The following is a 13,742-nucleotide window of genomic DNA, read 5'->3' as shown; positions in this document are numbered from 1 at the left end:
CCTATGTGCTGCAGATCCTGCTGGGAAAGCATAAAACCGGACTCATTTAGGAAGAGGCAATGTGGCTATATGAGAAAAGCTGCCCTATGTGCACTTTATGCCTGCTGAAATTTCTGTATTTCACGTCTCCTAGGGAAATGTCCATTGTGCTATTGTGTAATTTTATCAGCATGAACTTCTGCTGAATATTTTCTCTTCTCTTCAAAACCCATATTTTGGTAGAGCTAACTTCCAAACTTAATGTTACAACATCTGTGCCCATACACCTGGGAGCCATCGAAGACATATCCTAAAGATTATCAACATTTTCTAATCTTATATAGAATGCTGTGAAATGAGACAAAAAGGTTATACATTTTTCCTGGTCTGGAATTTTTTGAAAGGAACCACTTTCTGTCTCCTTAGAAAGATTCTCAAAAGAGAACCAATATTTCTAAGGCTGTAAAGAATATCCCTACAAATTTAACAGAGTACTCATTTGTTTTTTTTTTTTTTTTTGCAGATAAGAGTAGCTCTTAATGTGTGTATGCAACTTTCCACTAAGACACACTGTGAATATACACAAACCCTGGAGCTATGTTCTCAAAATATTTTCAAACAAAACTCTTCAGTAACTATAGGAAACAAAAGAAAAGAACATTCAATGACTACTTTTATTCTGTGGATCTATAAATCAATAAATCAATGGCATCTTCTTTTAAAAATAAAAATTATGGTTGAATCAGCATTTCTCAAACAGAAGATTGAAATCTTAACCAAAAAAAAAATTTTCTCAATATACAGAAATGTCTCCCACCTCACCTTTCATTAATTGTTCTATCTTTCTGTATTAAATATACATGTTGAAACAGCCTGCAGGAGATGGTACTGAAAACAAAATGGGCAGAAAAATTTGCTGCTGAAGGATAATGTAGACTATATGAAATTTTTATGGCTTCAAAATAGTTAGGAATGGACTTGGGGAACTCCACATGTGGATTCTCTTGATTTTGTCATCAATTTATCCAATTATGATAAGTACTAAACACTTAAGGTGTGCTTTCTATGTGTCAGGTATGGTTGGAATTGCTTTACATCACTTTACTCATTAAAGTTTCATCACAAGCATATCTGTCATCACCCTCTTACAGATGAGGAAACTGAGGCATTGAAAAATTAAATAATCTGCCCCAGGTCATCCAGTTTGTCAGTGGGGGGCAGGGCTGCTGTAGTGCACCCCAAATCTACATTGCTCCCTTTTTCTTTGGTTACTTTCTTTATATGTAAGAGAATAGCTTTTAACTCTTACTTTGAAGCAACGAATAAGATGATAAAGGTGGTTAATTTTAAGTTATTTCAAATTTAAACAGAAATATTCAAGGCAGGGCCAAGTTAATTATCTCTGGTAAAGAAAGGAAAACTCAGTTAATTCAAGCCCATAAGCATTATTACTCTCCGACAGTGAAAAGTCAAATTTTAAACAAAGAAATTCAACTTCAAAGTTGCTACAAGCAAGAGGCTTCCCTGGTGGTGCAGTGGTTAGGAGTCCTCCTGCTAGTGTGGGGCACACGGGCTCAAGCTCCGGTCCGGGAGGAGCCCACATACCACGGAGCAACTGAGCTTGTGTACCTCAGCTGCTGGGCCTGTGCTCTGGAGCCCACGAGCCACAACTACTGAAGCCCACACGCCTGGAGCCTGTGCCCCGCAGCGGGAGAAGCCACCGCAATGGGAAGCCAGCGCACCGCAACGAAGAGTAGCCCTCGCTGGCTGCAGCTAGAGAGGGCCTGCGCGCAGCAATGAAGACCCAACGCAGCCAATAAAACAAATAAATAAATTAATTAATTTAAAAAAAGTTGCTACAAGTAGCGGAATTTGATCTTACTTCTTTCCCACATGCCATTTCTCCATTTGCAGAAGAGGATTGGCATCCCTACGAGGGAGAATTGAACTCTTCAGTAACTAGAGGAGTCCTACATGCTGGAGAAGCCACTGGGAGAAGGATGACAAGTCAACCTGTGCTGAACAGGAGCTTTCTCCCTTGTAGGTCAAGTTAAAAAGAGGACAATGTACCAGTTGTTTGATGTTCCTCATTTGCATGTCCTGAGGCACAACGTACAAAGTAAATAATTTCTGCTATAGAGAAATTAAGCAGGCAGATGCAATATTCTCTATTTTATATTTTACAAGTACAACTGAATGTATAACCAAGCAAGACCCTAAGGGGACTTCCTGGAACAGACCCCTCCCCATATCCTCCTCTGTAGCTCAACTGTGAAGTACCCAGATAAGACTATCTCATGCATATTTCCTTACTTTTTCAGATGCTAAAAACCACCACCAAAGGGAAGAAATTAACTACTTGCTGATCATGAGCGTGTAGCCCCCAGACCTTCTGGAGCCTAAGGACTGATAATGTTAACTCCCAGCGACACACTGCCCTGTTACCTCACCATCAACCAATCAGAGAATTGTGCAGCAGCTGATCACAGACCCTTGGACGCCCCTCCCTCTCTGGCCTTTAAAAATGCTTTGCTGAAACCCTTCAGGGAGTTTGGAATGTTTTGAACAAGAGCCACCCATTCACGGCCCTTGATAAACCTTTCTCTGCTCAAAACTCTGATGTTTCAGTTTGTTTGGCTTCTCTGTGAGAGGGGAATATGAACTGGTGGTCAGTAACAAAGGAGCAAGGCCATGTATCTGTATTTCAAGTAAGGGTTGTATCAATTTTCTATTATCATCGTCAGACATAAAATTCTCCAAATATACCATTTACTTGACTTGCCAGGAACATGGTGTCATGAAGCTGAACTAGGATTTACAATTAGAGAAAAGGTCATTAGAGGCATAGATATAGAAGAATATTGTGCTCTAAATGCAGTGGAAATTAAAACAGGATGTCAGAATCACTAACATGACTGAGTAATTAAACTGTATCAACGCAGCTGCCAAAAAGAGTTCATAATTTGGAAGCTGTACTTACTATTGACCTGATTTCACAATTGAGATCATGTCTGTGTTTTCATTTGAAAACAAAATTGATCACTGTGTTCTGTGAACAAGGCCTGTCAAGTTATTACTCTATAACTACTTTGCAAACACATTTTAAGACCAGTATGATTTATGATACAGCAGAAGAGATAAATGCTCTCCTTTTTTATTTCACATTTTACCTCCTTTTAAGAGATTGCTTTATATTGAAAAATGAAATTCTTTAAGTTCTTTAATAAATAATAAATTTCTTTGATAATTTTTTAAAGACTTTTAAAAATGTTTACCTTTAATATATTGACTTCTTGCCCCAAAGGCTGCTTTAAAATTTACCAAGTGTTCATTCTTCTTATGTCCTCTGAAATCATTATAATGCTCACTTATTTTTTTAAACAGTATTCAATATAATTGTACCCTAATATTAGTGGACAAACATAATTTAGAAGGTTCATATAATGTGCTTATTTTACACAAATTCGTCACTACCATATGAAGGATGACAGAATGAAATCAATACAAAATGGTTAATCTATTTGTTTTAAAGCCATTTCAGATTTTCTAGGACTTTTATCTGCCTAGTCCATAATTTCTATTTCTTAGAGGCTTTCTCAAAACTGTGATTTTTAAAAATCGAATCAAAATGAATAATAAAAACATCTTCATATTCTTTGAAAGGATGAAAACTGTTACAAGTATCTTCTTTTACTACTTCTGGATTTTATTCTACTTTCAAAAGTAGGTTTAGAATTAAAGAAATGTTCATTTTGCCCCTTGACAGACTGCAGTTTCATGAGGATAACCCTGATGGTTGAATTCTAGGCAGGAATCCAAAGAAACTCTTATACTTGATGGGTTAATTTAAGGGCAGTCCTACCTTTTTCACCTTCTTTTCCTTCTTGGTCATCTGTTAGTGGAATCACTTCTTGCTGCTCCAAGATCGTGATATCTTCTTGGTTCAATGAAAGCTCTAAATAGAATGAGACAGAAGGATACTCAGGGATGTTTTAGTTGGAATCATTGAGAAAACAGTGACTAAAGCACCAAGTTCTTTTTTCCCCTCCAAGTTTCAACGGGCATACAAAGCAGAACACTACCGCCACTGTCTAGTGATCACTGCTGAAAGCATACACGCACCCCACTCATACACACCAGTATATATAGAAGTCATGATCCACAGTTTCACGTCATTCTCAGATAACAATATATTCTGGTTTCAATACCTTCTGTTTCCATATATGAGCTCTGGGACTCTGCCTCAATGTTTATTTCATTCTTCATTGAATCATTCTTTTGTCCTGTTAAGAACAGTGATTGAAAAATAAATGTGATATGCATGACCATAGCTTTATTCCTGGTTTAAAAAGGCAAACATTTCAGAAACCAGGCTTTGATCATGCCTGGAGAGGCAGACAACAGTTTTGAACCAAAGTGGAGGGTGAAGATGTCATTTTGCAAATCATCAAAATTATATCAAGTATTTTATGAGAAATATCCAGATAATGTAGGCAAAAAACTTTTCTTTGAACTGACTAGTATAATTAATATTTAGCTTATAAATACACTGAACATCAATGGATACAACCTGGCTGTTTTGAAATTTTAAATAATTTCTGGGTTGCAGGGGTTGCATCCAATTTCCCTTTATTATATAGATATTTCCCATCTTGAGGATTCCTAGAAAATTAAAACACTGCTTGTACTTTCATTCTTCTATCAAGAGAGCATAATAAAACTTTAGTAATGTGAGCACACAGGGATGGGGGTCACCTAACAGCTCAACCGTTCTCATAAAACACCTACTAAATATAACAAAAGTCAGGAGAGAATTCAGCTAGCTCTTGATTACTCCAAGGCTGATTATCTAGGAATAGTTTTACTTTTGCACCCCCTGGGTTCTCCTCCTCTCCCCTGTGGTGTCTAGAACATTTAAGTGCTAAGAGAAGAAATTGAAATCTGTCCACTTTGCATCATTTTAATGAAAGATTTTATGCTAAGGATATTTAACTGTTGAATTAAAAAAAAAAAAATTCCAGAGCCAGAGGTTACAGGCGCGAAGGTGAAGCAGACGTGTTTGGGCTCTTTGTCTGGGTCTGTCCCTGGGGGAGATGTATCATTGTTCCAAGTTGTCTCTACTTCTGTAAAAGGATCCTCATTTCCTGCCTGTGACCATGTGACCTGCACTGGCTCCTGTGAGACAAGTATATGTACCCAGCCCATATAAACAGAATATACAGTGTGTGCTATTTTGTATCTTACTATTTATACTTGTTTTCTGTAAGATTAATCCTAGTCACCACATGCATCAATTGTCCATTCTTTCTCACTGACGTATATTCTTCCATTGTTGGAATATGTTTCAGTTTGGGGCTAAATGAATAACATTGCTAAAAACATTCTTGTACATGTCTTTTGATGGACATATGTACTCATATCACTTGGGTATAAACACAGGAGTGAGACTGTTAAGTAACAGGCAACACACATGTTTAGCTTTACTAGTTCCTGAAAAAACAGTGTTCTGAAGAGTTTATTCCATTTTATAGTGCCACCAGAAATGTATGAGAATTCCAATTGTGCCCTTTATTCTTTAGACTATGTTGTGATACTACTTGTCACAAAAGTCTTTATATGGAGCAGAAAGCCATGCAAAATCTTCCCCCCAAAACCCATTTCCATCCTTTTCACCTCTGGGTACTATATAGAAGTGATCACATCTTTGCATATTGAGTCCCTTTGCCCATTCACCTGTTTATTATTCTCCTCATCACACTGTAACATAGCTGTATCTGTGTTTGTTTCCCTTATCAGGGTATGAGCACTGTGAAGATAAATACTGTTTTATTCATTTCTCTTCCCAGCACCTACTAATAAGGAGTGATCCCAAAATGTCCATTTAATTGGCCCTCTGTTATAGTATTCATCAATGTCTCTAAATAGTAGTTAGGGTCTGTAACTTGCTTCCTATTGTACCTTTGGCAACAAAGCACTAAGGCTACTAGACGCTTCATATACTATATTTATTGCAAAGAACCTTGGAAGAAGAATTGAATGTTTTAGGCAAATCACAACCTCTTTGGGCTTCAATTTTATTATCTTTAGAAAAAAAGGCCAAGAAACTAGATACTATCTTAGATTCCCTCTATCTTTGGCATTATATAAGGATATGTCTCCTGGTAAAGTTTCTAGTCATCCCTGACATTTGTTTACTGGGAGGATGACGTGGAGGGAACCTTCACTGTTTTGAGTGAGCCTCATTCTCTATCACTGTTGATGGGGAACTGACCATCGCACCGCCTCCCAGTCATTGCTGGGACCTTAACTCATTATCTGTGATCTGACTTTGTACAGTGACGGGGAAGACCAGGGCATTCGGAGGGTAGAAGCAGCCACTTTACTGCAGTGTGTCTCCAGTCTCAGTGCCCCATTCCATACATTCTCAGAGGAATTCCATCAGGAATAGGAAGATCGCAATTCACCAGGGCCTGGGGCACCGCAGATTGGGTGGGACCACATGGGGTGGTAGCCTAAGGCTTTAATGAATACCAGGGATTTTCTCACCTCCCAGTAAGGTCTGGCAATTCACTTTGAGGATAAGAGGCCACGGCCAAGCTCTTTTGGAATATTCCTCTCCCCGCCCTTTTCACTCTTCACCTGTTTTTACCTGTGTGCTCTACATATTTTGGCAATCTTCTCTTGAAACGAAAATGCATATATTTTTTTCTCATTTTCCTGAAATTAAGTTCGTGAAAAATAGGGAAAGCAAGGAGGTTCTCAGCTTTGAAATCCAAGAATGCTCATACTTGCTCATGCCTGAGCCACGCCAGGATTTGGCATATTGTATGGAGGAGGTATGTGTGAGCACGGGGCCCTGCACCCAGGCCTGCTGTGTGTTAATGATGACTCAGCCCATCTGCCTTTCTCTCCAGCCTCTCAGAAATACCACATTCCATCCTGCTTTATTGACCCCATGGGGGCACGCTTTATGTTTGCCTCTCTACATTCAGTCTGGTTGAATTCCACCCACTGTCCTTTGCCCTAATCCCGCCTGGAAGAAGAAACAAAAGAGCATAAAGGATCCCACAGTTTATATGTATATTTTTTATACAGTGAACTCAATCAGCCATACTAATGGGAGGGGACCATTAGAATAGATAATCCAAAAATCCTTTCACTTTTCTTTAGAAACAGATCACATGATTGTTTCTTGGAGGCCTGGTAATTAAGTTTGGCTCAAGCTAATGCTTTAATTAATTTGCATAAAAATCGGTCTGGGAACATCAGTCTGGAATTAAACATTTCTAGAGGAGGATAAACTTAAACTCACTTCATAAATGGGCTGTTTCTAAACAATAGCAACAACAATATAGTTTTGTTGTGTATAGGTTATTAGATGCTCAGATCTTCTTAAGAACAAAGACTTTGTTTCTTTGATGCTTCTCTTAAAGATAATAGAAATTATGTCCTTTTGTTAAGCTTGCAACTTGATTGCTGCTATTATTCAAAGTTCTGCTTGTCTAAAAATACCCCAGATTAAGAGTAAAGTTAAACCTAGGTTAGTGTGAATTTGATTATCTTCTAAGCTATCCTCAGAGTTTCCTAGGGCCAATAAAATTTACTTTCCTAATGTAAATTATTTCTATGATTATTCTTTTTTGTAGTTACAAAAGAAAGTCAGTTTTCTTATAGAAACACTTAAAAATACTTACAAATATTGAGAAGTATGAATAATTTTACAACTAAGGGATTGCCACTGTTAATACTGTAAACTGCTATCGTTCTTTTGTACGTGTGTATGTACATATGCACGCATGTATATATATGTATACAAATATATTTATCTGTATATAAGTGTGTGCCTTTGTGTATGTCTGAATATAAAAAATATGTAACTATACACACACACTTATATACGCACATACATACACAATTTACAGAAATATATAAATGTATCCTGGCATTGAAATGAATTTACACTTTGATTCTTGCTTTTCTAGTTTACATTTTTATAGGCAGCTTACACTGTCATTACAATTTCTTCAGAAATCTTATAAGATGCATTATATTCCATGTTATGGGCATATTTTTGGATGTTCCCTTTTTAAAAAAATTTTTGCCAACGAACACAGTACTGCAATGAACATTTTTGTGAATACATACCTCTCTACTTTTGGTAGATGTTACTTTAAGATAAATTCTTAAAGCATAATTTTTGGATCAAAGTGTAAACATTTTACCCTTTTATTACATTTTGTCAAAATTGCTAATGAGGAGGTTGTGCCCTTTAATCACCCACCAATGGTGTGTGAGCATGTCTGGATACCCTCTTCATACCAGTTCTGTGTATTTTCAATCCTACTTATTAAACATCTGATATTCAAAAGGAGAAGACACTGAAATCATGTTTTATTTGCGTCTCTTCAAGAAATGAAGAGATAGGTCATCTCTTCATGTTTATAATGACTGTATTTCTTCTTTTGTGAATTGTGAGTCCTTTGCCCATTTTCCTCTTGGGTTACTTTTTTTTCTTATTGATTTATGAAGTCTTTATTTTTGTAATAAGAAAATTAATTCTTTGTCATTTAGGCTGAGAATACTTTTCCTAACAGTTTTTCTTTAGAATTTGATTACAACCTTTATTTTTCATGTCAAAATTTATATATTCAGATTTAGCCACTTTACTCTTTAATCTTCTTTTTTTTTTTTTTTTTTTTTTTTTTTTTTTTGCGGTACACGGGCCTCTCACTGTTGTGGCCTCTCCCGTTGCGGAGCACAGGCTCTGGACGCGCAGGCTCAGTCGCCATGGCTCACGGGCCCAGCCGCTCCGCGGCATGTGGGATCTTCCCAGACCGGGCACGAACCCGTGTCTCCTGCATCAGCAGGCGGACTCTCAACCACTGCGCCACCAGGGAAGTCCCACTTTACTCTTTTATGACATATATGGACATATGAACACACATAGTACAGATATATATGTATGTGCATGTATTTTATAATACATAAGCATACAATCATGTGTCTGTATATATTCACATTTCAAAAAGCAGTCTTTATTTCAAAATAAAAAAGATATACCTTTGGTTCTTTTAGTCTAGTATTTTTGTAGTTTCAGTTTTACATTTTATCTTTGCTCCTTTTGGAATTTAAATTGGCATAAGGAATGAGATTGGGATTCAGTTTATTTTTCCAAATGGCCAAATAGTTGTCTTAATGACATTTACTGAGTCATCTGTCTTTAAAATGTCAGCCTGAATATGTACTGAAATCTCAGATCTGCTGGGGTCTATTTCCAAATTCTTTGTTCTGTTTCATTGATCAGCCTGCCCATCCCTCCAGTAGGACTACACTGTTAATCACATTTTTCAAAGATTCCATGTCAATTTTACTATATTGATTCTGTCATTGACTGATAATATCATATCTGTGAATTCCCCATCTCCTTCTCAATTGGATTTTATTCATATTGTATCTTTCTATATCATCTGACACATAAAAACCCATCATTGTTATATTTAATCAGAGATTTAAATTTTTATTGATATAAAATGACCAACTCTTTCTCACTTGAGATTTTTTGCTAAAATTCTAACCGGAGAGATTCTAACATAGTTTTCCATGTTTTCTTTTGATGCTCATTTCCCAAATATACTTTTTTTCTAACTTTGCATTTTTAAAGCTTTACTATTTTATTGAAATTAATTCATTTATTTATTTTTAAATTTTTGGCTGCATTGGGTCTTCATCGCCGCACACGGGCTTTCTCTAGTTGCGGCGAGCAGGGGCTAATCTTCATTGCGGTGTGCGGGCTTCTCATTGCGGTGGCTTTTCCTGTTGTGGAGCACGGGCTCTATGTGCGTGGGCTTCAGCGGTTGTGGCACGTGGGCTTCAGTAGTTGTGGCTTGTGGGCTCTAGAGCACAGGCTCACTAGTTGTGGCACACGGGCTTAGTTGCTCCACAATATGTGGGATCTTCCCGGACCAGGGCTTGAACCAGCGTCTCCTGCATTGGCAGGCGGATTCTTAACCACTGTGCCACCAGGGAAGTCCCTCAAAGTTATTCTTAAACCTAACTTATATTGTCAGAACCCATAGCACAGCAGGATTTTTAGTTTTTTATTATCTTTATTGAAGTCAGCATTGGCTGCAACCCTCCCTGCTCCCCACTAGAGTCTTTGTTTTACAAACTCTGCTACTGAAATTTTCTTTCTTTACTCTCTCTCTTATTTCCTTCCTTATTTCCTCCCTTTCTTTCTTCCTCTTTTAACTCTTGTATCAAAATATGACATACATAAAGTACACAAATGATATGCAGAGCTCAATTAAATAACCAAAAGCAGGTAGAAAAACTATACATTCTTATGATAACTATCCAGCCCAGAAGCCCAGCTCACAGCTCAATCAGTATCTCCTCCCCAGTCACCCAAGTTCAACCAACACCCTGACTGTCATAGTAATCACTACCTACATTCTCTTTACCATTTCACTGCTTAAGCACATCTTTCTAAATATTAGTTATTTTTCCTGCTTTTCAAAGTTGACATAGATGAACTTGTACAATATACATGCTTTTTTGTACATTCTTTAGTTTAATATAAAGCTTGTGAGAGTCATCCGTATTTTTGCCTGTAATTGTAGTTTGTAGTTTCTGATGAGACATCTGCTTCATCCTTATATTTGTTTCTCTGTATGTAACTTGTCTTTTTCATCTGATTGTTTTTGAGATTTTTCTGTTTATCACTGGTGTTGAGCAAGTTGATTGTGATTTGCTTAAGTATAATTTTCTTTATGTTTCTTGTGCTTTGGGGTCATAGAACTTCTTATATATGTGAGTTCATAGTTTTCATAAAGTTTCTGAAAAATTTCAGCAACTATTACTTCAAATATTTTTTTCTGTCTCCCTTTCCCATGCCTTCCTTGAGAGATTCCAGTTCTTGATTATTGTATTTGGAATCACTCTTGAAGTTGTTCCATGGCTCACTGATGCTCTTTTCATTTCCTTCAGTCATTTATTCTCTCTGTGTTTGAATCTGGATAGTTTCTATAGCTATATCTTCAAATTCACTAATCTTTTCTTCTGCACTGTCTAATATGCCATTATTCCTGTCAAGTATAATTTTCATCTCAGACACTCAACAGAGTGAATTGAATCTTTAGAAATTCAATTTGGGTCTTTTTATATCTTCCATGTTTCTAATGAACATGGTGATCCTTCTTTTAGCTTCTTGAAGATGTGGAACACAATTAATAATTTTTAACATGCGCTTTCATATTATTACCCCATCTGTGCCACTTCTGGATTGATTTCTATTAATTGATATCTCTTCTCCTATAGGTCATACTTTCCTGTGTCTTGTCAAGTAGGCCATTTAATAACCCTACAACAGACTCTGAGTGTTCAAGTAAAAGGAAGAGTCACACGTCTCTCACTTTAAATCAGAAACTAGAAATGATTAAGCTTAGTGAGGAAGGCGTGTCAAAAACTAAGACAGGCTGAAAGCTAGGCCTCTCGCACTAAGCAGTTAGCTAAGTTACGAAGGCAAAGGAAAAGTTCTTGAAGGAAATTAAAAGTGATTCTCCAATAAACACATGAATAATAAGAAAGCGGAACAGGCTTGTTGCTGATATGGAGAAAGTTTTAGTGGTCTGGATAGAAGATCAAACCAGCCACAACATTCCCTTATTTCAAAGCCTAATCCAGGGCAAGGCCCTAACTCTCTTCAATTCTATGAAGGCTGAGAGAGGTGAGGAAGCTGCAGAAGAAAAGTTTGAAGCTAGCAGAGGTTGGTTCATGAGGTTTAAGAAAAAAAAATTCACCTCCATAACATAAAAGTACAAGGTAAGGAGCGAGTGCTAATGTAGAAGCTGCAGTAAGTTACCCAGAGATCTAGCTAAGATTATTAATGAAGGTGGCTACACTAAAAACAGCTTTTCAATGCAGAAGAAACAGCCTTCTATTGGAAGAAGATGCCATTTAGGACTTTTATAGCTAGATAGGAGAAGTCAATGCCTGGCTTCAAAGCTTCAAAGGTCAGCCTGACTCTCTTGTTAGGGGCTAATGCAGATGGTGACTTTAAGTTGAAGCCAATGCTCATTTGCCTTCCCCCAAATCCTAGGACCCTTCAGAATTATGTTCAGTCTACTCTTCCTGTGCTCTACAAATGGAACAACAAAGCCTGGATGACAGCACATCTATTCACAACATGCTTTACTGAATATTTCAAGCCCACTGTTGAGACCTACTGCTCAGAAAAAAAGATTCCTTTCAAAATGTTACTGCTCATTGACAATGAATTTGGTCACCCAAGAGCTCTGAGGGAGATGTGCAATGAGATTAATGTTGTTTTCATGCCTGCTAACAAAATATCCATTCTGCAGCCCATGGGTCAAGGAGCAATTTTAGCTTTCAAATCCCATTATTTAAGAAATACATTTCATAAGGCTGTAGCTGCCATAGATAGTTAGTTCTCTGTTGGATCTGGGCAAAATAAATTGAAAACCTTCTGGAAAGGATTCACCATTTGAGAAGCCATTAGGGACATTCATGATTCATGGGAAGTGGTCAAAATGTGAACATTAACAGGAATTTGGAAGAAGTTGATTCCAACCCTCATGGATGACTTTGAGGGGTTCAAGACTTCAGTGGAGGAAGTAACTGCAGATGTGGTAGAAATAGCAAGCGAACTAGAATTAGAAGTGGAGGCTGAACATGTGATTGAATTGCAACAATTTCAGGATCAAACCTTCACAGATGAGGAGTTACTTCTTATGGAAAAGCAAAGAAAGTGGTTTCTTTCTTTCTTTCTTTTTTTTTTTTTTTTTTGCGGTACGCGGGCCTCTCACTGTTGTGGCCTCTCCCGTTGCGGAGCACAGGCTCCAGACGCGCAGGCTCAGCGGCCACGGCTTACGGGCCCAGCCGCTCCGCGGCATGTGGGATCCTCCCGGACCGGGGCACGAACCCGTGTCCCCTGCATCAGCAGGCGGACTCTCAACCACTGCGCCACCAGGGAAGCCCGAAAGTGGTTTCTTGAGACGGAATCTAATTCTGGTGAATGCTGTGAAGATTGTTGAAATGACAGCAAAGGGTTTAGACACATTACATAAACTTAGTTAAGAAAGCAGTGGCAGGGTTTGAGAGGATCGACTCCAATGTTGAAAGAAGTTCTACTGTGGGTAAAATGCTATCAAACAGAACTGTATGCTACAGAGAAATCGTTCATGGAAGGAAGAGTCAATGATGTGGAAAATGTCACTGCTGTCTTAATTTTAAGAAACTGCCACAGCCGCCCCGAACTTCAGCAACCACCACCCTGATCAGTCAGCAGCCATCAGCATACAGGCAAGACCCTCCCCCAGCAGAAAGATCACGACTCCCTGGAGACTCAGATGATAGTTAGCATTTTCTAGCAATAAGATCTTTTTACAATTAAGGTGTGTGTATTGATTTTTTAGACATAATGCTATTGCACACTTAATAGACTACAGTATATTGTAAACATAACTTTTATACGCACTGGGAAACCAAAAAATTCATGTGACTTGCTTTATTGCAGTCTCTGCTTTATTTCAGTGGTCTGGAACAGAACCCACAAGGGTGGGTTGTACAAGGGTGTGCTTGTACAAACACCCTTGAAAAGATTGGCCAAAACAAAGGCAGTAAGGGCCTCTGCTCATAAAACATGCAGGAACACAAGAGCTGCATGATTTGTCTTCCAATACTTCTTTTCATGTCTGGTAATTTTGTTGATTACTCTGTTGGATGTGAGGTATGTTTCTATTTCT

General features: G+C 37.9%; 1 protein-coding gene and 1 pseudogene across 1 annotated transcript in view; one reads left to right on the top strand and one right to left on the bottom strand.

Moving 5' to 3' along the window:
• Window positions 1–13,742, bottom strand: part of MACROD2 (mono-ADP ribosylhydrolase 2) — a 1,952,988-nt gene that overhangs the window by 58,623 nt on the left and 1,880,623 nt on the right. The window contains exons 14-15 of the mRNA XM_060124328.1: window positions 4,188–4,262; window positions 3,842–3,934 (exon numbers count right to left, since the gene is read on the bottom strand). Of these exons, the coding sequence (XP_059980311.1) occupies window positions 3,842–3,934; window positions 4,188–4,262 (168 nt within the window). The remainder of the gene's footprint in view (window positions 1–3,841; window positions 3,935–4,187; window positions 4,263–13,742) is intronic.
• LOC132505493 (tigger transposable element-derived protein 1-like) lies at window positions 6,672–13,357 on the top strand (annotated as a pseudogene).

Source organism: Lagenorhynchus albirostris, chromosome 15, assembly GCF_949774975.1.
Source record: "Lagenorhynchus albirostris chromosome 15, mLagAlb1.1, whole genome shotgun sequence".
Classification (NCBI taxonomy): Eukaryota; Metazoa; Chordata; class Mammalia; order Artiodactyla; family Delphinidae; genus Lagenorhynchus; species Lagenorhynchus albirostris.
The sequence above is the reverse complement of the archived record's forward strand: the minus strand, read 5'-3'. Positions and strand labels throughout refer to the sequence as shown.